This window comes from Tricharina praecox (assembly GCF_024521635.1).
Source record: "Tricharina praecox strain CBS 144465 chromosome Unknown BZA05scaffold_1, whole genome shotgun sequence".
Taxonomy (NCBI): domain Eukaryota; kingdom Fungi; phylum Ascomycota; class Pezizomycetes; order Pezizales; family Pyronemataceae; genus Tricharina; species Tricharina praecox.
In genome coordinates, this window is record NW_026250403.1 from 1,777,614 (window position 1) to 1,802,486 (window position 24,873).

General features: G+C 53.9%; 11 protein-coding genes and 2 non-coding genes across 13 annotated transcripts; 6 read left to right on the forward strand and 7 right to left on the reverse strand.

Moving 5' to 3' along the window:
* Window positions 1-205: 205 nt before the first annotated feature.
* BZA05DRAFT_382641 (putative maleylacetate reductase) lies at window positions 206-1,884 on the forward strand. The gene has a single exon (XM_051482134.1). It carries the CDS (start codon window positions 414-416, stop codon window positions 1,737-1,739), a length of 1,326 nt encoding a protein of 441 aa, XP_051344457.1. The 5' UTR covers window positions 206-413; the 3' UTR covers window positions 1,740-1,884.
* A 109-nt stretch (window positions 1,885-1,993) lies between these two features.
* Window positions 1,994-3,210, reverse strand: BZA05DRAFT_366411 (uncharacterized protein). Its single transcript, XM_051481531.1, has 2 exons — window positions 2,860-3,210; window positions 1,994-2,781 (listed from the first exon to the last, which is right to left on the reverse strand). The coding sequence occupies exons 1-2, from the start codon at window positions 3,098-3,100 to the stop codon at window positions 2,204-2,206; spliced, it is 819 nt and encodes a 272-aa protein (XP_051344458.1). The 5' UTR covers window positions 3,101-3,210; the 3' UTR covers window positions 1,994-2,203.
* BZA05DRAFT_t4 lies at window positions 1,999-2,072 on the forward strand. The gene has a single exon. It is a non-coding gene; the product is annotated as a tRNA-Val (tRNA).
* Window positions 3,211-3,450: 240 nt separating the features above from the next.
* Window positions 3,451-4,608, reverse strand: BZA05DRAFT_382643 (glycoside hydrolase family 61 protein F). The gene is made up of 3 exons (XM_051482135.1): window positions 3,969-4,608; window positions 3,635-3,919; window positions 3,451-3,582 (listed from the first exon to the last, which is right to left on the reverse strand). Exons 1-3 carry the CDS (start codon window positions 4,389-4,391, stop codon window positions 3,544-3,546), a joined length of 747 nt encoding a protein of 248 aa, XP_051344459.1. The 5' UTR covers window positions 4,392-4,608; the 3' UTR covers window positions 3,451-3,543.
* Window positions 4,609-5,650: 1,042 nt separating this feature from the next.
* Window positions 5,651-6,097, reverse strand: BZA05DRAFT_440476 (uncharacterized protein; the record flags this gene model as incomplete). Its single annotated transcript, XM_051486600.1, has 1 exon — window positions 5,651-6,097. The coding sequence occupies one exon, from the start codon at window positions 6,095-6,097 to the stop codon at window positions 5,651-5,653; it is 447 nt and encodes a 148-aa protein (XP_051344460.1).
* A 308-nt stretch (window positions 6,098-6,405) lies between these two features.
* Window positions 6,406-7,269, forward strand: BZA05DRAFT_432701 (uncharacterized protein; the record flags this gene model as incomplete). The annotated part of the gene is made up of 5 exons (XM_051486230.1): window positions 6,406-6,549; window positions 6,585-6,688; window positions 6,743-6,949; window positions 7,012-7,026; window positions 7,089-7,269. The coding sequence occupies 5 exons, from the start codon at window positions 6,406-6,408 to the stop codon at window positions 7,267-7,269; spliced, it is 651 nt and encodes a 216-aa protein (XP_051344461.1).
* A 943-nt stretch (window positions 7,270-8,212) lies between these two features.
* Window positions 8,213-9,582, forward strand: BZA05DRAFT_470102 (uncharacterized protein; the record flags this gene model as incomplete). The annotated part of the gene is made up of 3 exons (XM_051487880.1): window positions 8,213-8,247; window positions 8,370-8,500; window positions 8,558-9,582. The coding sequence occupies 3 exons, from the start codon at window positions 8,213-8,215 to the stop codon at window positions 9,580-9,582; spliced, it is 1,191 nt and encodes a 396-aa protein (XP_051344462.1).
* A 2,252-nt stretch (window positions 9,583-11,834) lies between these two features.
* Window positions 11,835-14,577, reverse strand: BZA05DRAFT_329505 (WD40-repeat-containing domain protein; the record flags this gene model as incomplete). The annotated part of the gene is made up of 3 exons (XM_051480494.1): window positions 11,835-13,468; window positions 13,548-13,851; window positions 13,909-14,577. The coding sequence occupies 3 exons, from the start codon at window positions 14,575-14,577 to the stop codon at window positions 11,835-11,837; spliced, it is 2,607 nt and encodes an 868-aa protein (XP_051344463.1).
* A 533-nt stretch (window positions 14,578-15,110) lies between these two features.
* On the reverse strand, window positions 15,111-18,947 carry BZA05DRAFT_382648 (uncharacterized protein). The gene is made up of 2 exons (XM_051482136.1): window positions 18,488-18,947; window positions 15,111-18,433 (listed from the first exon to the last, which is right to left on the reverse strand). The coding sequence occupies exons 1-2, from the start codon at window positions 18,865-18,867 to the stop codon at window positions 15,232-15,234; spliced, it is 3,582 nt and encodes a 1,193-aa protein (XP_051344464.1). The 5' UTR covers window positions 18,868-18,947; the 3' UTR covers window positions 15,111-15,231.
* Window positions 18,948-19,405: 458 nt separating this feature from the next.
* BZA05DRAFT_16061 (uncharacterized protein) lies at window positions 19,406-20,869 on the forward strand. Its single transcript, XM_051479080.1, has 2 exons — window positions 19,406-20,168; window positions 20,221-20,869. Exons 1-2 carry the CDS (start codon window positions 19,523-19,525, stop codon window positions 20,691-20,693), a joined length of 1,119 nt encoding a protein of 372 aa, XP_051344465.1. The 5' UTR covers window positions 19,406-19,522; the 3' UTR covers window positions 20,694-20,869.
* BZA05DRAFT_16062 (uncharacterized protein) lies at window positions 20,870-23,165 on the forward strand. Its single transcript, XM_051479081.1, has 4 exons — window positions 20,870-21,138; window positions 21,196-21,336; window positions 21,391-22,238; window positions 22,289-23,165. The coding sequence occupies exons 1-4, from the start codon at window positions 21,046-21,048 to the stop codon at window positions 22,977-22,979; spliced, it is 1,773 nt and encodes a 590-aa protein (XP_051344466.1). The 5' UTR covers window positions 20,870-21,045; the 3' UTR covers window positions 22,980-23,165.
* A 91-nt stretch (window positions 23,166-23,256) lies between these two features.
* BZA05DRAFT_t18 lies at window positions 23,257-23,347 on the reverse strand. Its single transcript has one exon. It is a non-coding gene; the product is annotated as a tRNA-Arg (tRNA).
* BZA05DRAFT_16066 (NADH:ubiquinone oxidoreductase intermediate-associated protein 30) lies at window positions 23,258-24,275 on the reverse strand. Its single transcript, XM_051479082.1, has 2 exons — window positions 23,947-24,275; window positions 23,258-23,870 (listed from the first exon to the last, which is right to left on the reverse strand). The coding sequence occupies exons 1-2, from the start codon at window positions 24,182-24,184 to the stop codon at window positions 23,473-23,475; spliced, it is 636 nt and encodes a 211-aa protein (XP_051344467.1). The 5' UTR covers window positions 24,185-24,275; the 3' UTR covers window positions 23,258-23,472.
* Window positions 24,276-24,873: the final 598 nt, after the last annotated feature.

A 24,873-nucleotide genomic window follows, 5' to 3' on the forward strand; every position in this document is an offset into this window, starting at 1 on the left:
TAAAGGTACTTCTAAACGATCCACGCATGGCTGGCCGGCTCATGGATATATGATGTTCTTCCGTGGTGAATGCTAGTGCAGGCAATTGGGCTTGCGATTGGTTTTGGCGCTCCTCCGGACCCAGTCTTTTTTTCCGGCGTGTATGAAGCTATATATCCGATGAGCTTCTTCTTCCCCGCCATCGGAATAGCTCTGCGGGGCGGCACAGGCACCGGCATGCGCAATTAATCCGGTCGCTTGAGCTATTTGGTTACCCATTACTTACTCAATAAAAGAACGGCGTTGTAAAGCATTCTCAGGTCTCCTCTATCGATTGGTGAGCTCGCCAAAAGGTTTAGCCGATTTACCAATCTGCCCCACTTTAACCCCGCATTTCAGCCCCACCATTGCCGGAATCTGACTGGTGGATTAACATGTCGGCTCTCCCAACCGTGGCTGGAGCTTTCCGTAGCGGATTTATGGCAAGTTCCCGTCTTTCGGCCCTGCCATTGCTGGTTCTTCCTCGGCCTACAGTACAAGCATGTTGTCAGCGATTCCTCCTCAAAACCTCAGCGCCGTCGCAGAAATTGAGCTCCCTTCCTTCCTCCTCCTTCTCCACTAGTTACCAGACGCCTAGCACTCAACACTACTCTCCCAATTTCGACACTCTCTACAACACGATGGAGCCCTTCACATACACGCAGAACCCATCACGGGTTATCTTCGGCAGCGGCACACTCAAGCAGCTTCCTACGGAGCTCACCCGACAGAACCTCAGCAAGCCGCTGCTCCTGACGACGCCCGAGCAGGTGTCCCAGGGAGAGATGGTCCAGTCGCTGCTGACCGACTTCACCGTGGCCGGTATCTTCTCGCAGGCAACGATGCACACACCCACCGAGGTCACCGACAAGGCCCTCGAGTACATGAAGTCGACCGCCGCCGACTGCCTCATCTCCATCGGCGGAGGCTCCACCATCGGCCTGGGCAAGGCCATGAGCATCCGCACCGGCCTCCCTCACATCTGCATTCCCACCACATACGCCGGGTCCGAGATGACACCGATCCTCGGCGAGACCGCCGCCGGCGTCAAGAAGACCCGCAGCGACCCCAAGATCCTCCCCGGCACCGTCGTGTACGACGTCGACCTGACGATGACGCTCCCCGTCGGCATGAGCAGCACATCGGGCGTCAACGCGATCGCGCACGCCGTCGAGGCGCTGTACGCAACCAACGCCAACCCCGTCACCTCGCTCCTCGCGCTCGAAGGCATCCGGGCGCTCGCCATCGCCCTCCCACAGATCGTCGCGTCGCCGCAGTCCCCCGAGGCGCGCCAGCTGGCGCTCTACGGCGCATGGCTGTGCGGCTCCTGTCTCGGCTCCGTCGGCATGTCGCTGCACCACAAGCTCTGCCACACCCTCGGCGGAACCTTCAACCTCCCCCACGCACAGACACATACCATCGTGCTGCCACACGCCCTCGCTTACAACTTGCCCGGCCTGGCGCCGGAGGTGCAGAAGCGGCTCGGCGATGCGTTCCCGGAGAGCAATGGCGACCCCATCCGCGGCCTGAATGTGCTGCTGGAGAAGCTCGGTGTCGAGAAGGCGCTCAAGGCGTACGGCATGAAGGAGGAGGATGTTGATAAGGCGGCGGACCTGGCCGTGGCAAACCCCTACGCCAACCCGAGAAAGGTGGAGAGAGACGGTGTCCGGGAGGTTATTCGACGAGCGTGGGCGGGTGAGCCGGCGAAGCAGGACTTGTAAGGCTGAAGTAGTAGCATTCTGTAAAGTAGTTTGTGGTTTCTGGTTCGGTTTGAACAAAAGAAATGTAAAGGTTATTCAATGATTGTGTTTTTATATCACCTCGCAATGAAAACTTCCGTGAGCGATAATAGGTAGTCGAGAGGAGATGATGGACAATTCTTCGCCGAGGGCTCGACGTCACCGGCAGAAAGCAACTCCTAGTCACAATTATAGCACTATATTAATTCATATAGCGTTATGCATTCACATCAGCATCAATGGTTTCATGGTGTAGTTGGTTATCACATGTGTCTAACACACACAAGGTCCCCAGATCGAGCCTGGGTGAAATCAATTGATCTTTTTACCTTCCTCATCACTCGCAGCGTGGTAGCTGCAGTTCATGTCGCAGATAATTCTTTTGTTTCGTGAAAATCTCGTGAAAACAGAATCATCAGTCATTTCCGAGACTCGCACCCAGCTCCTCAGATATCCTTCCTATTCTCTTCACCCAGCACCTCCCCCTCCGAAAAATCAATCGTGGCATCCTTCCACCACACTCCGAGACGAACCGGCTGCACCTTCGGAAACGCTACACCATCCGCCCACTCACCATCCCCCAGGGCACCTTTCGCCCACGCCCCACCCCCAGTGCCCCTAACATACGGATTGACACCATACCACTTATCACTCGCGGTCCTCTCGACCTCCGCGCCCCTCGGTAGGGGAGGATGAACGACCGCCAAGTCGATAGGACTGAACGCGGTACTCAGCGGCATGGTGACGCCCCACACGGCAGGCTTCAAATCCACAGCGAAAAACGGCTTCGCATCATCGCCGTCTCCCGCCTCGCGCAGCTCGACGCGCGAGCACATCCCGCCGTCCTCGTCGCCCACGAACCGGAACCTCGCTACCTTCTTGGCGATCCCCCAGTTCCGCCGGCCGTTGTATGTGCTTGCCGCAGAGGATACGTAGATACGTGTTATTCGCAGCTTGGATCCACCGCCGACCGACGGGGGCAGAGAGAAATAGCCGGGGATGAAAAATAGCTCGTCGTATGGGCCTGTGCAGCGCGGGGTGGGGGTTAGTGCCGACGTACTTACTGATGGGATGTGCGGCGAGGTGGAAAGAGGGGACTTACCGACGGGGGAGTCCTTATACCGCAGAATGGTGACGGAGCCGAAGCCGCCCGTGAACGTCCCTGTCTCAGCCGAGGCGAACGGCGAGTCTGCCTCGAGCGGGTCGTAGGAGCCGGGGGGCAGCGGAGTGCTGGCGGAGCTGTGGGTGAGGAAGAGGTAGCCCGTGGCTTTCATACCATTCCATGGAGGTGGCGCGAGCGGGAATGGATGCGATTCCGGTTCCGAGGATGATGATGATGCCATTGTGTTGCGTGATGAGTGTCGGAACTGGCTGTGGGACAGGTGGGTTTTATACAGAGCGGGTTATATACACAGCTCGTGGGGCTCGCTTAGAACACTGTTGACAGTTGCGGCGTGCGCGGGAGCGGCGTGCTGCAGATCCGGTGGTGTGCACTATATATCTATGCTTGTGCTACTTTCCCTGCATAGCAGCTCGTCATGTGGCGATGTATCATAGGAAGGAGGGCAGGCGAGAGCGCATGGTGTCAACGATTCTCGGCGTATGCCTGGCGCATGTGCCAACTTGGTGCGTGGTTCACAGAATATCACTCGAGCGGGTTTCTCCGTGTGGAGAATTACAGATGAATCTCCCACGATTTTTTTGTTTATGCTGAAATACATAAATTTACATAAATCTACCATCTCCGTCTTAAACCCCATACGGCCATAGTTATGCCGACCGGAATTTAACCCGACCAGACGGTAGGGCCAGGAATGGTGTAGGTCTGTCGTGTTGTCAGTTTCGCGTACCGCGCACAAGCTCGGAGAAAAACTTACACCAGTGCCCTGGTAAATATCGAAAATAACACCCGCGCTGGTTCCACCGTACGCACCGGGGAATGCGACCTTCGAGCTGGGGCCAGTAGCGCTTCCACTGCCGGAAACCGTGATCTGGAAGCAACTTGGGTACACCTGGATACCGGGGTATGTCCACGCAGAGTGGAGCGAGATCAACTCGTGGCGGACAATGTATTGTCCTGCTGCTAGCGACGAGGGGACGGTGAAGGTGTAGGCCTTGCCCGTGATGAAGTCATCGGACGCCCAGGTGCCATCGGAGCGTTTCTGTGAACTGTCAGTACTAGGAGTGAGAAGAGGGGACGGGAATACTTACGCCTTCCTCCTTGATCTTGAACCACACGGCGGCGGTGCCGGGGGAGTAGGCCGAGCAGGCGCCGGGACACTTGGCAAGGTACGTAACGACCGGGCCCTTGTGGGAGTCGGGCCAAGTAGTCCAGTGCAGACTGATGCTCGATCCAGCCGTAACCGGGGCGGTCAGGGGGGCCGGAGCCGAGCCGGAGTTCAGGTAACCGCCGCACTGCATATCGACGGAAGTGAGGTCCTCGACCGGGCCGTTTCCGGCGATCTTGCGGAAGATCCTCTCCGGAGGCACACTGTAGTAGGGGTCCGAGTAGGGCTGGTAGCCGGTATATGTGACGCCTCCGATGGTTGCATCGTTGACGTATCCGTGCGCCGAGACGCTGAGAGCGTTCAGGAGGACGCTGAGGCCGGTGAGGGAAAGGAGTGAGGTGTACATGATTGTAATGGCAGGCGATCTGGTGGCTGAAGACTCGGATGGCTGTACTGTAGAAAGTCGAGAGGAAACCGGAGATTATATAGCGATGGACCAGTCGGTGCGTATTGGGCGTATACTCGCATTCATTACGTTCACATCCATACTCACGGTAACTATTGCCATGAATCCCGTCGTATCGGTTTGTCGATAGTAGATTTTATAGAGCCAAGCATTCAGGATCATGAGAAATCTCACGTCGAGTGCATGTGTAGGCGAGACGGACTGGGGTGTGGGGAACAACGCCTGTCTATTCCGAACAGCGACCCCCAGTCGAATATCGTTCCTGTTTCCGAATCATGCACCGTTAGCGGCACGTGTCGTCGCTGCGCGGATGTGGGGAGTGTATTCTCCGGCTGGGTCTGGGGTAACCACATGGGAGCTCCGCCAGACGTCATCTCGCCTTCCCCTTTGCGGAATCCGGGGCCGCGGGTGAAGTGTAGGCGCTTATTTTATTGCACGACAATTCCACAGTCGTGGAAGGGTGTCACTGGGTGTTGCTGGGCTGCTGGGGTAAAGTAGGAGCTGCTATGGGGGCAACCAACTAGCTGGATACTATATTCCGCCTAGACGGTTAAACGAAAGCTGTCGTAAGACGAGACGAGATGCCGGACCGACGGAGCGGGGCGGAGGGGAATCGCGAGGAGTGCCGTTAATATTAAATTCCACCCGGCTGTAGCGTCGTGGGTGATGCAGAGACTGCTCGGTTCAATTGTTTCCGGCGTGGGGAATTTGACAGGATCGTGGTCGTGGGTGTCTATCTGTTTCTAGGCGGGTAAAGGAGATGAAGGTACTGCCGACTGGCAGGCCGGCCCTGAGAGTGTCATGGGTTCACCTTCGGCGTGAACAGGAGTGGTCTGGGCCAGGGGGCACGCTGTAAGCAGTCGATGGAGTATCACTCGGGGTCGGATTGTATGGAACATTTCCGCACGGATCAGCAGTGAGGACTGTACGGCCGCCGGAGCGACGAAAACACAACTTGCTTCTGTGGTTTGGCTGGGGCTGGACGTTTGCCAGTACCTCGTTAGTAACTGCTCGTGGAGGTTCCCGACCTAGCCGGAGCGAGCGAGTCAAACGTTGAAGTACATGGTTCCAAACCGAGAAATATTAAACGATTCATAACAAAGACTCCATAGTGCCATGCCCTGCCATCGACTTCTCCCTGTACACAAGCACTCATCCCCATGCCACTCTTCCCATGTTCCACTGCACACCTACGTCTCTCATGCTACCTCATACCGCACATAATCTTCGGGCAACTCCCCCGGCGGCTGCATTGGAGTGTGGCGAGGGTCAACATCCTTCATTTGCTGCGATTGCGCGAGATACATCGGGGGCTCCTGATACTGCTGTTGCCGTGGAAAAGTCTGCGGATGCTGCATATAGGGCTGAACATGGCCGGTACCACCAGGAGTCGGTGCGGCGGTCGCGGCAGCAGCGGCAGTAGCACTCTTCGTTTTGCTACGTCGAATACAAAACCATGCGGCCAGCCCTAGCAGCAGAAGGCCTCCCACCATGCCCACAACGATGCCGACAATTGTCACCGTATTCGACCCTGGCTCACTTGCGCTGGTGCTAGTGCTGGCGGTGGTCAGGCCGGTGAATGGAGCAGTAGGCGCGCCGAAATGGGCTGTAACGTTGACCTGCAATACGGAGCCATCGATCAACATCATGTCCTTGTCCTCTCAGAAGCAAGAAGGCTTATCAAAGTCGCCAGCAAACTGCTGTCCACATCCAACGGTGGAGACTCACATGCCTCCCTCCCCGGCACAGCGTCGAGCGTGAGAAACCCGACCTTTCCCTTATCGCAACAGAAATACTGGGTGCCATCGAGGGCGCTTTCTCACTTGAAGAGGTGGTAGTCAGGATGGGTACAGGATGGTTGTACCTCCACGAGACGGAACAGTCGACATCTATCACACCATCAACGACAATGAACAAAGAAGATGATGGCGGGCTGATTTACCTGTAGGAAAACATGACGGTGTCCCATTACCTACACAATGTGAAGTTGATGGACAGCACCATTTCATGCCCGAACTCTCGACTCCGCAGTCTAGCAGGTCGTTGGGACAGGACAGTGCTCGTAACGCTGCGGTGCCGAGGAAGTCTGCACGACCGTGTAGGTAGCTGGAAGAGATGGGATATGCCCTATAGGCCTCTACGGCCGTCGCCATCGCGGAGAAGAAGAAGGAGACCGCAAGTTTGCTAGTGGAAACCATGAAGGCGGGAGACACGAGTGAGGGTTCGTGGAAGGATAGGTAGGCGCATCAACCGATGTGGGCCTCTCATGATTTTGAACGATTCCTCCTCAGCTTCTTCAAGCCACAACGCCGTCCTCCAGCCGGAAATGGAGGGTTGTACCAGGCGGCCATTGGACAAAAGGCTTCTCTTGGCAATCATTGGAACCCCTCGATCTTCGAGTGGTCACTGGTAAACCTGTTCTCCCTTGCGTTTGCGGCTGAACCTGCTGCCAAGAGAAAGGTTGATCGCCTCCCTACATACCGAGCTCAAGTGCAACGGTAGGGCTGCATCCACTGAATGAGAGTGCCAAGTGGTGCCTAACTTACAGCTACACATGTAGATATCCATCTCAAAGGTGCGTGTGCAGCTGAAGAAAAAAAAGAAACATAATTTTACACAGGGCTGAATATGAAACAGAAACCAACAATCGACTGTTAGCGGGAAAGCTCGTGCAGACGCCGTGGAGACTCGACATGTGGACCGGACCGACACCTTAAACCCCCTCCCCAGCAAAAAAGCCTATCCAGTTCTGGCTATCCCCGTCGATTCTCGGCATCACATAAGTGTCTATTCCCGGCAAGAATTTGGAACGCAGTAAGAGAATACGCCGTCAAAGTGGCGGTGGCGTAGTGCAACTTTGATGTGACTGGCTACTGCTGAACGGGCTTGTTAAGGTCAGGGTCAGATGAGGTGTCGGTTCTCTCATTAGTGTTTGTACGGCTCCAGGGAGTTTCACTTCACAAGGCGAAGCTTGAGGATCTTGGTGTATAATCTTCAGGATCTTGACTACTCAAATGGGACAAAAAGGATCATTGTTCGGGGTGTCGCGAACATCAATTCCAATCCCATCCCCAACCGTCACAATTCCTCTCGCGATGGAGAAACAATACTGTATAGGTACACCGCAGATGCGGCCAATCATGTGTACTCATGCCGCCGAGATCTAAGTATTCTGTAGCGCGGTATAAATGTTGATAAGACACGAGTGATTCGGCTCCTGTGCTAGCTGGAAGTGTATAAAAGAAGTGTGCACATTTAATCTTCCAAGTTAATACTTTATACCTCATTCTTCAACCCGGTACCGAAAGCTGGTACTTACACTTTTGACTGGCATCAACCCTTATCTTATCAATCCAGACCACAACAAAACAGATCTCGGCGACATGAGTTCCTACAGCCACGGGCGGCGGGCCCTGGCTTCATGGCGGCTTTAATTTGTTAACACCAATGACTATGAGTGATGCCTGTTCATTTACCTTCGGGTGCGGTGTGTGTATGTACGTCATTTTATTAGGGTTTAAGGTTTGTAGCTAAGTATGCACTCTCTATCACTCGCCTCCACGATGTCGCTTCGAGCGATGTGCCTTAAGCTCGACAAAGCAAACTTCTGATTGGAGAAACGTACAGCTCTCTCCTCCTCCTCTCAACCCACTAACAAAACACAGCCGGGGAAGTGTTTCTCAACCTAGAACACCATAAGAACCTTCTCACCACGAACAATCCTCTCCACCTCAATCTCAGCCAAAACCATTGTCCTAGCCATGTCTGAACCCATCATGAAATCGAATGCCCCGCTGTATGTGTTGATCCCGCCTGCATTAACTGTACTGCTTGTCTCAGCGATCGCACTGTGCTTCTTTCTCATTCGCCTGCTCTTTGTCATTTCAACCTCATCGGAAATGGCGACTGATTCTTTAGATTCTGCACCACTACCACAAGCCTCGAAGCCGAGCCACCCACGCCCCCTCAGGTCCCTAAGAACTGCAGGATTCTTTGGAGCGAGCAGAATCAAGAGATAGCACATCGCGTCCTCAAAGAGTACACGTACGGTACTCTCCGACTAAATGAACATGCCGCAAGTCGTATCTGCAGTTGCGCTTTCCCAGGGGCCCCGACGTCCAGCCTTTCGTTTGAACAGCAGGTCTTTAATATAGAAAAGGATACCAACGGGGTTTTCGTTGGCTTCAGCGTTTACGAAGCAGTCACCGTTCTCAACAACCTCGACAAATTGTACGATTTGAAGGGTGAAGAACGCAAGTTCTTTATGAACTACCTTCTCGATGTCGATTGTGTGATGGACGAGGGAGGGGTCCAAGGTGCTGGTGGCGGATGGGATTTGACCGAAGAACCCCCCAAGATGCTCAGTGAATCCGATTGGAAGAAACTCCTCGACCTCTACCACTACAGTATCCTCGAAGCCGAGACCAACTTGATGCTGGCTACACAAACCCTCCACCAGATGCATCAGGTCGGCTTCCCGGTTCCTTTTGCGCACAGCACTGCGCTGCAGACCCATGGAGACGCCGTCACCGGGACGTCCATTACCGGTGAGACACAGGTTCGCCGCACCCTCAAACCGGGTGGGGAGACTCATTCCGACAGGTTCGGAAACATGGTATGGCGCCTCGTGTGGAGCCACGAGCTTCATCGCGAGATGCACTGCCGTGAGTGTACCCCTCCCATGAGCGAATGGAATTTCGACGAACCCCCTGTCCAAGAGACCCGGATACGCCACGGCGAAGAGTCCGTCGTCAGGTTTTATTTCCAGCCGAACGAGGAAACCGATGGAACCCTCTACGTCGGAATCAACCGTCAGAATGCAACCGCAATCGTCGAATTCGAGGAGAGCCCATACGAGGCGACCCCCGATCCTAGAGAGTGGGCCGAGCATCGCGTAGCTGAAACCGAGGCTCTTGCTGTTGCCATGGGATGTGATCCGCTCCCTAAGTACCAGCCGAAGCTCCCGAAGCCGGAGACGACCCCCACGTGGAAATACTGCAACGACATCCAGAAGCGCGCTGAAAAGCTCCACAGTGAGTTGATCGCTTACAGTAAGGCTCGCGAGGAAGTTGTTAAAGGTGCAGAACATGCAGCTACCGAGAGTGATCCTGGTAATGTTACAGGCGGGTAGTTGGATCACGGGACTTGGAGAAAGAAGATATTTGTTGAGAACCAAATGGGCGGGAGAAGGGTCAAAATGGCGGTGGTTTTTTTCTCGATGTTACAGATTCTACTATGCTAGTATTTCGTTGCAATTGCTAAGAGAAATGTGAACTATCCTCTTACCAGTGATTATCCATCGTATGTATCATACATCCCATGAGATCGTCGGAAACAATAATGGATGCTCAGTCTGAACCCTCTGCTGGGGAAATACTGTACGGGAGACGAAAAGATATGATAGTAATTCAATGTAGTCTAAGGGAGTCAATGGAATATTAAGAAAAAAAATCAACACCCTCCACCACCACCGCCACCACCTCCACCTCCCCCACCCCCTCCTCCACTGTCACCTCCCCCACCCCCACCCCCTCCTCCTCTCCCTACCCCTCCCCCTCCTCCACTATCACCTCCACTGTCACCTCCACCACCGTCACCTCCACCTCCACCACTATTTCTACCACCCCCTCCTCCACCACCTCCTACTCCACCAATATCTTTACCTCCAGTCCTACCGGCGTCATTCCTGCTATTCAATCCTATCCCGTCAAAAACACTTGTATCCGAAGCCATAACCGCCAGACCACTGATGAGGACCCTAAGAACCCAATCCTCATCGCCACCAAAGACTTCCAGCACATCCCTGTCGCTATCCTGACACCACAGGGCCAACAGCCTGCCACTCGCCTCCTCCACCAACTTCCAATTGCCCAGGGCGCCCTCCCCCTCGCCATTCGGCGTCGTCTCCCAGATGTACTTCTGATCCAGCCGGAACTTCGGCAGCTCTTTCTGGAGAATGGGGGTTCTGCGTCCACTGGCGGGGACGATCCCGAGAACATAGCCGGACCATTTGCTGCCAAGAATGGCGTCTGCAACCAGTGGACCCGTGGCGCTGTCGCGCTTGACAATTAGGTTGTGGCTGGCGGCGCAGCGGAAACCGCGCGAGTGCAGCGAGGCGAAGTATAGTGGGTCCGCCTTCGAGGAGGCCGCCGCAGAGTTGGTGATTAGGAAGTCGTTCTTTCTTGGCCGTGGGGATGAGGCATCGCGAGTTATGTAAAGGATCAGGGTGGGCGTGGGTGTCATGGTGTTTTGAACCGTTCGAGACATCATGGTAGTGAGTTCGTTGGTATGTATTCGAGTCGTTGAATTGTTCGTCGGTTCGAAGGAATTGGCCTGGCGGACGATCAGGTTTATATCCTTCGTACATTCTTCAAATGCAGCCCCATAATCTTCAACTTAGTAAGGTTGATCTCCATGCCGTATTTACGGCGGTATGTAGATCGATACGCCTAAGATGATCGCCGTGCCACCAAATTACACGCGCAGCACCGCCCCGCAGAATCGCTGGGTATAAGCGCAGTCGCCCAAAACACAGTAAAATTCCGCAAGGATGAACTGATGATTAATCATCCGACGTAAATCTCACAATAGTAACAAATTGATTGCGAAAACTTGCAAGGGGGTGGAACTTGGTCCTGAGCAGTGAGCATGGGATACTCTAGTTACAGCCGGGGCCCGGTGATTCGGCCATCATAAGAATCAAGCCTGGGCTATGGTACCCACTGTAGGCGTTCCTCCCCAGCCACAGCAAGCCGATCTGGACTACACACCCCTCTTCGTCGCCGGTGGAGGTTAGAACTTCCGTATCTACTGCTCCTATCGGCCTGCGATCTCGTACGACCTTTGCGATCATCTGTAGCGGTAAAGGGCTGTGTGAATACGATGTTCACCGGCAAGGCTGAACCATGGCATGCGCATTGCGCATTGGGAGGTAACTAACTTGAGCCTTTGGATCTATCTAGTGAATAATCTGTTTCTAGGGGTTCTATGGATAGCCGGTACCGTATGAGGATTTTATGGAACCTCTTCCATGAAATCCGCTGGGGAGATTAAGCGGAAGTGGAAATATTGAAGGATGTACTAGGTAAATGTGCGGTGGATATGTGTCAAACTTTAGTCGCCCGGAGACGTCGGCATGAATAAGGTTTCGCGGTGGAAGGTCGAGACTTAATCTCGACGGCTGCGACGGACTGTCGACCAGTATATGGTTACGCGACGGCGGCTAACTTTGATCGGTGGCCAACCTTGGGCGGCAGCTAAAATTCAGTTCTGTGGGATATACAAGTGGGTGCGATGCCACTGCGATGATTACGTTTCCACATGTACGCGGTTAAGTGGTATAAAACTTCCGTACAGTGAGCGACATCTAATGCTCTCTAGCGTCTATAGACCATTTATTTCCCCGACCTTCCACGTCTCGATCCCCACACCAACAACCACCACCGCATTTACACCATCATCAGTATCGACTGTCACCGCCCCGCCCAGATCAGCCACCATACTACTCACTCCGCCCAGGGCCTCCAACCGCCTATTCCAAATCTTAACCCTCTGGTCCACACCCGCCGTAATCACTCCCCCGGCCACAGGTAGGATTGCTGTAACAGCACTTGTGTGCGCGCGATCCACAAGGGTACACGCCAGTGATTTCCACTGGTTATGGGAGTACTCCATAGCGATCGAAGCGATGGCGCAATCGTCGCCGCCTGTGAAGAATGTGATTTTCCCTGAGTCCAGAGAGTAGTCGACCGAAAGCGCCTTGATCCCGCTCTGGTGCACCCGTTGCCTCCACACTTGCCGCATCGCCAGCTCACCAACGTCGTAAATAGCCAGATGTCCATCCGTCGCTGCAACCAGCAGCGCTATTTTCCCGTCATCCCCGCCCAGAGGAAGGAACTTGGCATGTAGGAGACAGCAGCTGCCGTACGCCGCCATCCCCTTTAGCGTCCATACGTTCCCATTGTACGTCCAGACTCTAACGAACCCATCACTCATACCTGCCGCGACGTAGTGCACTCTATCACGCTGCAGCACGTCCAGTCCGCAGATCCTCGTTTCGGCCTCTTGCTTTGGCACAGGCAGGAAGCTCTCCTCCACGATGCCGATGCACCCCATGTTATCCACCCGCACACGGAAAACCAGAAGTTCCTCCACGCCACCAGAGGAGAAGAGACGTTTTCCGTCTGCGCTCCATTCCAGATGCAGCACACCCGTAGTGTGGCGCTTGACCGTCACCGCCCCCGGCTCGCGGACGGTACCGTCTGCGGCGACGAAGGAAATGCGAATTGTCGTGTCTTCTGCCCCGGTGGCAAGGAGGCGGGTGGTGGGAGAGTATGCGACGGTTTTGATCTCGCGGCCGTGTGAGCCGTATTTGAGGACTGCGTGCCGAGGCCGAATGGACCGGTTTAGTTGGAGACGCGTGGCTTGTGTCCAGATGAACCAGGGGGTGAGGGCGGAAGGAGAGAAGGTCCAGGCCCGGTGCCCACCGCCGCACTCAATGCTAAGTGTGTCTGAGGACGTCACCGTGTTGTAGACTACAAAACGGGTGCCCCGGAAGCCGTAGAGGTGGAGGGAGCCGGCCGTGAAGAAGAGACCGACGATGTTGGTTATGTTGCCCGGTCGAGTGATATGCGTAGCCTCCAAGCTCGGGAGGGTGTGGATTGTGTAGACGCCTGTGAATGAAGTGGTGTAGAGGGTTGTAGGGGAGGTGGGGGACAGGGTGATACAGGTTATTGCGTCGGTGCTGTACAGTTCTGAGTGGTAGGACGTGGGCTGTAGCTCCAATCCTGCCGATTCTGGAGCAGGCAGGGCATATACCGCGAGATCACCTGTTCTCGACCCAAGGAATACCTGTCTCGTTCGCTGCGAAACGAGTGCCGAAGTGACAATAAACCTCTGTGGTGCCGGGGACAGTAAGACGACAGAGTGCCGTATCGGTTCCCCATCCTCTCGCAACATGAACGAGTGCAATGTGAATGCGGCAGCGCCCACAGACGTGGTGATGACTTGAAAGTAATCTATCATTTTGCTCAATTACATGCCGACAGTGGTGATTCTCTAAGCAAGTATAAGGAAACGCACCTCCATCCTTACCACTCACGAAGACATCCGCCACCTTTCCTCTGCCGCCGCCTTCCCACCACCATGATCGGTCATTGTCGATATCGAAGATACCGAGTTTCCCTTCATTATCTCCGACTGCCAGTACCGCGTTTCCCTCCCACACTCGGATAGCAGACCATTTCACCAATGCATCCCAACTTCCGAGGGATTTCCATGTGTTGTTCCGCATGTTGTGAAGCATAACCTGGCCATAAACAGTAGTAGCGATGAAGCGTTCGCTGTCCACCACAGCATAGTTCTTGAATCCATCCATCGGCTTGTTCTTCTTTTTCTTTTTCTTGACCACCTTCTTCTCTTTCTTTTCCTCTTCATGTTTCTCTGGCGTAGGCTCCACTTCCTCAACAGGCGTTGGGGGTGTAGGTGGTGGCGTAATCACATCCTCGAATAGCCAGTCTTGGTGCACCTCCGCATCATCCGAATAGTCCACCAGTCCCACACGCCCGTCATTCCCACCGCTAGCCATCAGCTCTCTTTCGGTATCAATCGCAAATGCCCAAATACTCTTCCCCTGATGCAGCAACCATGACTTCGTGATCTCCATCGTGGCCGTCTCCTCGGGTTTCGGCGCAAACCCCCAGAATTTTGCCGTCAGGTCTTCCGAGATAGAAACAAGCCTGACTTGTCCTGCCTCTGCGGGCAAGAACCGGACTCCCCATGGCCGTGCCTGGTGACCCCAGCCCATTCCCACACACCCACGACCGCCCTTCGCCTCGCCAACAACCTCGCCAAAGCCTGTAGTTTCCCTCCCCCCATCCCCGTCTCCTTCCCGAGCCATCAAGTCCCACACTCTGACCGTCCGGTCATCGCTACAGCTCGCCAGCCACCTCATCTCATCATCGAACTTAACGGCAAAAACGCTCCCCTCATGCCCTCTTAGCCTCCTCGTCACCCGTCCCAGACTCTCGCCATTCCAGCTCCACACAATAATCTCACCAAACACCGTTCCAGCCGCAACCGTCACGCCGCCATCGGAGCCGACGAATATATCGGCCGAGTAGAGCATCGTTCTCTCCGCGTCGCAAGGAACAACCTCCCACTCCCCTTTCTCCCCGTAGACCATCAATTCATTGTGTGCGCTCACGGCGACCACACGCTTGCCGATAAGTGCGGCGGTGAGAACCCAATCTGGCGCTCTAATCTCGTCCCCGACCTCCTCGGTAGCTTTGTCCAACACATCATCGCCAGTCGTCACAGATATGCTCCTCCCTCCCCAAAATAGCACGTTCTTCCCGTCGAGACTCGGAAGTATTCCGTGGATTCGATCGCGCGCAAAGACTCGTTTCTTGCGCGGTGGGGAGGAGGATAACGGTGCAAGCAAGAAGATGTTGATGCATGTTGCTTCGCCGGCGAGAAGCTGGGTACGCAGAAAGGCGATTGAGGTTATAGGTGCAGTTAGGGAAACCGACGTAAGAGGTGCGGGTGGCATTGTGGTGGCGCACGGCTGTCGTTGAAGGAGTTTTTTTGGTGGTTGGTGGGGTCGGCTCGGTTGGTGGGGTGGAGCAGACCTAACCCTGGATGCAGCCTTATTTTGACGGACCGGCATATCATGCATAATTCCGAGCGTACATACAAGAGGATTATGTAGGCAGAGTAGATCTGCCGAAAGAATATTGACCATCTAAAGAAAAAAATACATGACATATTTAATACACTGCCCTCATTTCGCCTTTGTCTTCTTGCCTCTCTTTGCAGGTTTCCGTTTCGGCGCTGCCTTCCTGCCCTTCTTCGGTTTCTCTACTTCTTGCGCCTTCTCCTTCGTCTCTCCCGCCGCGTCGTCCCCCTCCGCAAAATCTTGCGCGAATCTCTCCCTCATCGACATCGGCTTCTTCTTCGGAGGCTCCTCCTCAGCAATATCTTCTCCATCCCCCTTCCTCTTCAGCAGTTCCATAGCCTTCTCAATCCTTGAGCTCTTCCCCGCAGGCCTAACCCTTGGCGCAAACGCACCTGTTCCGGTCGGACCTCCGAAGAAATGCGTGATATTCACCTGACCGCCCTCGACTGTCTTCTGGTTCATATCTTTGATGACCGGCACAAGGATCTGATCTGTCCTCTCCTTGCTCCAGCCGAGGGTATTGATCAGGAATGTTCGCAGCCCCTCTAGATCTGGCACCCCCCACTCAAATGTGCTGGGATCTGAATCGACCTCGGGGTGGAGGTAGGCGTTGACAACTCTGGCATTCGGGAATGATGGTGGGAGAAAGATCTTTGCCGTGTTGGCGCGTTTGAATTTCCTACGGAAACGGGAGGATGACTCCTCAGGGGTGTCTGCACCTTGCTGAACCTTGGTCCACCACTCTTTGAAGCCTGCCAGACCCTCATCTGCAAACTCGGCGAGGAGCTCGATGGCCGTGACAGGGCCGACATTCGGGATGCCCTCGGTGTAATCTGAGCCCAGTAATAGAGCAGCGGCGATGAGTCGGTTCTGGTCAAGCGAAAACTCCTTCTCGAGATCTGACGTAAGGTAGCATTGTACAACCTGCTTATCGTTAAACATGTATCGATATACCCTCGTCCCACCGAACAGAAAGACGTCGGAGTCATCGGTGACGATTCCATCCACCAGCCCGAGCTTCACAAGCTCGGCGCATTGAGCTTCAGCCTCCATAGGCGCGGTGATGTAGGGCAGACCGAAGAGTGTAAGCAGTTGTTGACATTCCTGTATCATAACCTGAGTGACCTCGTCTGCATCCCGGCGGTCCTTCTTCTGTTGTGTGCGTAGTGATTTTAGCTCCTGTTCGTAGTCGAGGGCATTTTGCGCACGATTACCGCCGTGAGTGATTTCTGCTGCGAATCGAGCGTGTTCTGCTTGTTCGCGTTCCATTTGCAGTATGAGCTCGTTCTCGTCGGCATCTTCCAGCGCAAGCTCTTGAGGTGGAGTTGGCTCGCGATCGAAACTGATCTCGAAGTCATCCGGCTCCTCGATCTCATCAGGGGGTGGGGAAGGAAGGCGTATATTGGGTGGAGGTCCCATGCCGACGTCATCTAGTTGCGAGGCTGTAGTTGGAGGGAACTTTCCCTTGGATTCCAACAGTAAACTCTTGCCTTCGGTATCTGCAACTGCTGCGGTCGCGGCAGTTTGCGGGGCGGGTACGGTTTGCTCATCCTCGCTGTCGCTCCATTCAATCTCTTCATCGCTGTCTCCCGCAACTGGGAGTGCAGGCTGAACAGGTTCAGATTGAGGTGCTGATTCCGCCTTGTGACTATCAGGAGGAATCGCTCTCAAACGCTCTGCGAGTTCGTCGGTGTTGATTGGCTCAGGCTTGGCCTTTCTCTGGCTAGCACTCGGGGCGACATCCAAGAACTCAACATCAGAGTCATCATCAGAAGAAAGCGATATTGGAGATCCCTCCCGTGGCTGTGGTGCTTCCAGTTCAGCGAACTGCTCCTTGGTGGTCTGCTTTGCCTTCTCGACTTCTGCAAGAATATCTCGTATACCGCCGCCACTAAACCATGGAGGCAAACGGACGGGTTCCTCCTCCTCCTCCGCTTTACTGGCTACTGCTGATTTAAGCTTGGGGTTGAGTGATAATGGCTTTTTATTCTTCCCAAAAAGAAAACTCCTGCTGTTACTCAGGTCTAATTTTCCAGGCAGTTTTCGCGCGGACATGCTCGAGGATGGTGTTCCACTGTTATTGTCGGTGTCGGTGGCAGTACTTCGATTTCTGGGCTGTGGCTTCAAGGACTCGGCAACTACCTGCTGGTAGGCGATGTCATTGGTACCCTCCTCCCCCTGATCATCCTGGAATGAACTCTCCGTCGTTTCCACAGCCTTGCCCTTGCCTTTACCGTCGCCACCGTCTGTGTTCCCCAGAGATGATGCGATAGCACGTTGCAAATCCTCGTCATCGTTCTCCACTTGGAATCCCCGATCTCTGAGCGACATGGCGATGGCATTGCGTAGATCCTCGTCGGCTTCTAATTCTTCATCCTCAATCTCAAACAAGACATCATCAATATCGCTTCCTAGAAAGAGCGCGTCATTCGCAGCGCCTGTATCCTTTGCCGACGACTTTCTCTTACTGCCCGTCTGTTCCATCCTCGAATCGTACAATGCTTGCCGCATTCTGATGGCCTCACCGCCTCGCAGTCTCGCCAGCTCTGGCGGTAACCTTCGCGGTCCTTTAGGCAAGCGATTCAGCCCTTCAACTGGAACGTCCTCAAACTCTACATCTTCGTCACTATCCTCAACTTTCAAATCTTCCTCTCCTAACTTCTCCACGTCGATCGGTTTGCTCTGTGCGCCCTCAAGCTCGCCTTTATTGCCGACGAATGTCATCGCCCAGCCAGTATCCTTCTCGTTCCTCACCATGACATACTCTTTGTCCCTCTCACCCGCCACCCGGCCAATCATGAGATCCGCATCACGGCCCTGTAGGTTCATGAGTCGCTGCGAGAGTTCATTCCGCCGTACCACTCGCTCAATCTGGAACTTCGAAAACGCCATGCGATTGGGGAACATCGCATCCAACTGCTCCATAGAATATCCCATCCTCAGTCTCGATCGTAACCGCGCTTGATTTATGATGCGATATCGATCCGCGTCCGGTAAGGCGGCAAAGAATGGCGAAGAGAAGTCGATGTCCGAGTAATCCGCCAAGTTCGTATCCTCCATCCCCTCGAACTGTCTCGCATACTCCTGAAGTTCATCGGCAGAGAGCATCCGGACATCATTCGATGCGCCGAACTGACTAAAGTCGTATTCCATCTCCGGCAATTGGTATTGATCGGTTTTCTTGAATCTGGTCTTCCTACGCTGTTCCTCCATTGCCTTTCTCTGCTCGTCGGTCTGCTCGATTTCATCCACGTAAACCATCTTCTCGGGCAGTGTCTCCCAGTCTCCTTCGTCGCCAGTAATTGGCCTTGTCTGTCAGCGTCTCGCAACTACCGGGATGGAACAAAGCTGTAGCGCATACCCCTTCGAAATCTGCGCCTGCTCCTCGGCCCGCTTCTTAATCTGCAGCGCTAAAAGCTTCCTCGCCGTCTGTGCCGCATCTTCGCGTTTCCCCTCGCGGCGCTGTTTCCTTCCAGCAATTGTCTGCCGCTTCAACGCTGGCGCACCGCCATCGAACACGAACACCGGGCGAATCCCATGGAATAAGAGCTTACAGATTCTTCTGAAGAATCCAACAATGTGCGAGTTGTGCAGGGCGTTTCCATCCGCGTCGCGTACGGCTTTGAGGAACTGGTAGATCCAGATCGAGGCGTCGACCGCGAGGCGTTTACGAGCTAGGGTCTCAAGCTTGACGGGGCGGTGCGCAGGTTCGAGAATCTTCCAAAGGCCGTGGACACCCATCGCCGCGTGTAGTGGTTGTCGTGGTTGTGAATGTTGCGGGGTAGCATCGAGGAATGAATCATACAAGTAGGTAAGCTGTGGGTACCTTGTTCAAGGCAATGACTGTAATCAAGACAGCTGTGTGACGTAACATCGCCAAGAAACGCGTAACCAGAGGATAGATCACCTGACGAGACGGGAGCGCTGATTCACACTGAATGAAGTTTCGTGTCGTACCACACTAACCCCCTGCCACGGGATGTTCCAAGCGCGTCGAAACTACACCATCATCTTCCCCCACCAAATAACAACATCACGAATTCTCGAGTCCACATCCGCTCCACCAGCTCAATCCGACTGCGGTGAGCTATCTTAATCCCGCTATGGTTCGTGCCTCTGTCCTGCAATTAGACCTTCGTCGTCGCGCCCGCTTTGCTCTGTGTGAGGCTAACTTTGTGCAGCGTTTCAACCGACAACATCCCCATCGACGAGTCTAATCAACACCCCCATCCGCCATTATTTTTCTTACCACCGCGAATAGCTCACCCAGCTGCCATCACTAATACCTCCGACAAACGTACTGTCAGAAAAAACCACCTGCTCGTCATCCCCCTCGCCCCACGACTAATTAACGAGACCCCGCCCTCCACTTGTCACCTATCCGCCTACAGCTACAATGGCAGCCCGATCGAGAGAAAAGCGTTCCGCGTCGGCCTCCAGAATGTCTACAGCCGTCGGCACGACCAACAAAGCGAAACTTCGATCGAAGGCAGCCCAAGCTTCACTTGACGTTCGGTCGGTGGAAATCAGGGAAATTCTCCAACGCTACCTTACTGATATGAAGAAAGACCATGTATGCCTGGTCAAGAACGTTCTAGCTGAAGCCCGGGCAGATCTTGACTCTAGATCTGTGTATGGGAGTGATGGAAAGGGCGGTCACCCAAATATCATATACGATGACGTGTCACCGTTCAGTGAGATGAAGAGCATACAAAAACCGCTGCGCGATACCGATATTTCAAAAAAGGACGGACTCTCATTCAAAATCAGACACTTCACGAAGCCTGGCCACGCATCAACTGTGAATGAAATATTTGTGCCAACTGTCCCGTGCAAGGTGACTCCAGGGACTCCGTTACCTCGAAAGTGCCGGGCCTACACAACCCTACGGAGCAACATCATCGCAGACAATCAAGAGGAAATGCGTTACCTGCCATACTTCGGGGAGGATGACAGCGAAAAGAATCCTCTGACCGACTTGCATCTCGGCGAGCTTTTTGTTGACAAGACCGCGAGCAATCGGGATGCTATGGATATGGAATGTAAGCGTTGACTTCGGATTTCATTGTTCATGGCTTGTTATAACATAGCTAGATGCTGCCATTTTTGCCAGCTTTATGGACGACTTTCTTGCAGAAGTCAATGTGTCCGTTAACGCAATGACACATTACTTGATTGGCGATATCCGGCAGCTTGATGGGGACCCCGTATTGCTCCATGAGCGTCGTGAACATGCACTTCCGGATCATTTCGAGCTTCAAGATTCTAAGATTCTGACTGCGCGGACAAGGTTGGTGCAACCCGTCAGCGCCGACGAGCTCAAAGTGGCAGAAGCAGTGTGTTATGTGTTCAAGCAGACAACCAATGTGTCAGCCTGGGAAGTTATCAGGAAAGTCAGTCAGCCTGTGAAGAACAGTATGTCTCCTACCAAGCACACCGCTAGTGGGACGAGCGCTTCGGCAAACGAGAAATGCGATCAGGAGGTAGCACTGCTCACCGGAGGCAATCCATGGCCGTATAGCTTGGACAGCTACGCTCATCTATATTGCTTGGTTTGTTTCATGTGAGTATTCCCGAAAATTACCAGAAGCTGTTCCGCTGACTTGACCACCAGGCATGAGTGTCCATTACATAGTGAGCACCACCTTTCCAATTATTTAGTCCTGAATACGGGCTTAAATTTCCACACCAAATCCAACCTGATTCCACAATCTACCTTTGCTCGCATCTCTTGACATCCTCTTCCTTTACACTTGAGAGCGTGTCCTGTAATCGCTGTCATCTACAAGTACAAGTGGGATAGTTATTCTAACAGTAATCTAAGCGGTGGGCTCTGGTATTAGGGATCGCCTAGGAGCCTCGCAAGAAGAAAAAGGCACAGGTAGTGATCAGGCGGAACCCAAAGAATACAAACTTTCCATGCATCTTCCCCAGTGGTCATACTCGAGCAAGCAGGCTAGCAAAGATGCGTTTGCAGAAGGGGAGAATTGCTCGGCGGAATGTTTCACTATAGTGATTATTTGATTCCCCCCTCAAATGGTTTTATCCCTGCTGATAGTTGCCTTAAAGGATGGTAGGTTGAAATCAGCCGTACTTGGCCGTTGGTCGAAAGCGCAGATGGAGCTCTTACGTACAACAGCTGGGGTTCTCAGGAACAATCCCCGCTGTGCTTGCTTGTGCGCAGTCACCATCAACAAACCGTGTGCTGAGGTAAAATTTAACATCCCAAACGGCGTATAAATATGGAGATTGATCATTCCCCAGATTTACCTCCAGTTGAAGGCTGAAGATCTGTTGCCCGTTGATCTATCTGATGCTCTGCTAGGGGCCGCCAATCCTGCTGGCGACCAAGAAGCCGTCAAAGTTCTGAAGAGGAAGAAGACGCCTGTCGGCTACTTTCCCGGCTATCCCGCCGACATCGACAGGACTCATCTGCACGAAAGGCGAATGGAGGTGCGGCCGTGCCGTCACGAAGGCCCATGCGACAGTTCTTGCGAATGTGTCCGCTCTCGAGTTGCCTGCGAGAAAACCTGCGCATGTTCACCAAAATGTCCACGGAAATGGCGCGGCTGTTCGTGCAAGCGTGCCGGCCGACCCTGTTCGGCGGAGAGTAAGTGCATCTGCCAGAGAGCCAACCGCGAATGCGATCCGGACTTGTGTGGTACCTGTGGCTCTTACGAGCTGTTGGATCCTTGCAACCGGAACAATGATTCCCTCGTCAGCGAAATGTGCCAGAACGTCCATCTGTTGCGGGAAGTCGGTAAGAAAACGATTCTGGGCCATTCGGTACTCGCGGGGATGGGCCTTTTCATGGGCGAAGACGTTGGCAAGAGCGAGTTTATCGGCGAATACAAGGGTGAGGTTGTTACGCAGGATGAGGCCGAGCGCCGTGGGAAGTTGTACGATAAGCGTGGTATCAGCTTTCTGTTCGACATCAACAAGTCACAGGCAATCGACGCGACTCGTATGGGCAACAAGCTGCGATTCATCAACCACGCCAGGGAGCGCACGAACTGCGTCGCCAAGATTCGCATGGTAAACTGCGTATACAGAATTGGGTTCTGGGCCACAAAAAAAATCAAAGCCGGCGAAGAACTGTTCTTCGACTATGGGTAAGTCACCCACCTTCTCCGCTCTTGGAAATTGTGTTAACATCCCGCAGCTACGGGCGAGGGCACGCAGTGAAATTCGTCCAAATGGAGCCACCCTACATCCCGTGGAGCGACTCGGAAGGCGAAAATGAATCCGCCGCTGCTGTTGCTATGAAAGCCGAGGTCAAGCAGGTTAAAAGACGAGGGCCTCGCCGGCTTGAGTACCTCAAGGGAGGCAGGGGCACCACCGAGCGTACGAGAAAATCCGCATTGCAGAAAACGGCAAGAAAAACGGCCCCTAAGGAGTCCTCTGGGGAGTCGTCAAATGACGACATGCCGCTGATGATTATGTCGACAAGAAAGAAAGCCCCCGCCATGCATATCCCACAGTCACCGCAGGAGGATGATGATGATGATGACGATGAGGATGACAATGACAATGATGGTGATGACGATGACGATGACGATGACGATGACGATGAGGATGAGGGCGATGGTGAGGATACGGACGAGGATGAGGATGAGAGTGAAGATGAGGATGAGGGTGATCAAGTTGAGGGAAAAGCCTACCACGAAGCGGGAGCGGCGAGCGACCCCTCTTTGACCGAAGAAGAGGACGAGGAAGAAGACGAGGGCGCTATCTCAGCTCCACCTCTGAAGAAACTCCGGTGGTCGGGTGGCGGAGGTCCTTGGGGAAGTCGCCAATTCAATGTTGGAAGCAGGATTGGTCGTAATAAGTGTGCTAAAAAGAACGCATATTGACAGCTTTCAGGTTGGGCGCAATATGGTTCGTTTGGCTTCGCTTTGTTGTATTAAGTACTGTTTCTCATTGCTGTTTCCCATTCATAATACCCAAATTATCATCAGATGTTTCTGCTTTCTGTCTCTACCGTGTTCTTTGTCTATGACTTATGTAATCAAACCTTCGCAGTTGAGTCTGGCCTATCATCCCGAGGTGTTGCCGTCGAACGTCGGCATTTTGCGCCCGTCAGTCGTCGGCACGCACTGCAAAATGAAAATTGGCAAAAGATCAATTTAGCGACCACGATGCGACTCGAACGCACAATCTTTGGCGAACTTCTATTCCTGAGAACCGAAAACCAACGCCTTAGCCATTAGGCCACGCGGCCGATTGATAAACATCATGTTCTTCCTTTCTCATGACCAGATAGTCATGACCTTTCTGTAATGCTCACCAACTCACATTACAGAGCACCGAGCAGCCCATGGCCACATTTCGGTAATGCTCACCAAATCACATTACAGAGCACCATCCTGCTCCCTCTCCCCCTCCCTCTCCCTTCCACTCTCCTGGCTTCACAAGCCCCACCTCCACGATTTCCAGCCTATACCCCCCCTCCTGCTTCTCATCCCCAAAGAAGCTACGCACCATGAAACTCAGCCTCTCGACCTTCCCCAAATCCAAGCGCGGCGCATCCGGGCCCTCCATCTCCCTTCCGCGGTAAAAAGGCTTGAACTCGGCGAAATTCGCCGCTACCGTAGAGGAGGGAGCGGGCGTGAAGTTGTATTCAAAGGATACGGTCGAAGTCTCCATACCCTCGGGTCGGCGCCCGTTGGGTCCGCGGGGCGCGGGGTCAACGGGAGGGAGGACGTTCTTGAGGACTAGAGTGTAGGTTTTCTCCTCCTTGGTGGCTATATATGTAATTACGCGCCGTCAGCGAGCGCGCCCAAACAAAGCTCACGAACGCGCGTGTGGATAACTACGCACCTCCGATTTTCACCGCGAGCCCCTCGTACCCACGCCAATCCCAGTTCTGCTCGCCAACGGTACGCACACTCGCGAACCCCGCGCCGCCAAGCGTCTTTGAGTCCAGGGTCCCGGCGAAGATTGCGGTGCCGGTCGGTGAGACCGTCAGTGAACTCGTCGAGGATCCGCCGCGGAGACTGTCGTTCTGTGGCGTCCAGGCGGCCGCCAGCCAGGGGGGGAAGAGTAAGTGGGGTCTCATTTTGGTAACTGTATGTAGTGGAGGCGAGGTTCCTGCGGAATGACGTGAATATGTACATGTAAGTGGTGGGGTGTTATCTAGTGGTGCCAAGGAAGCCTTTATCGGCCACGCGGGGACTGGGATGCTGCGGTCACGAATCTCACTCGTCTGTGGCCAGTCTAGATAGAACAACTCTCAATCCAGCGGTACTCGACACTGCTCCGAAGCAGTGCTAGAATACCCGAGGAGGATGGACGTGTGCCACAAGGTCCCCGTGGAAGACGCCGCTGAAGAAGGGAGTCAAGCTTCCGGAGCCGAACTGGCGTGTCCGAAGGGGTTCTGTGTATGCCGACTGTGTGCTGAGGGGACAAGGAAGCCGTGGCCACGGTCATTTTTTTCATTTTCTCTTTGATTCCGAATGCAGCGGCGCAGCAGCGGACCGTACGGCAACAGAGCTTCCTCTCTGTCCTCCGCACTGCGCAGAGCTGGCAGCAAAGGACGGGTAAGAGGTTCGCCATAGTCTAGACAGGCCGTATATATGCGACAATAAGTTGCTGCTCTCTCTCTTGGTGTTCGACGCAAACCATGAACGTACGCGAACGAAACTGAAAATAGAATAAAATAGACCATAGGAAGAAAGCCAACTTGCTCGTATAGAAAAGAAAAAATAGAAACAAAATAGAATAGAATTATCCTTCAGGACCAACAAA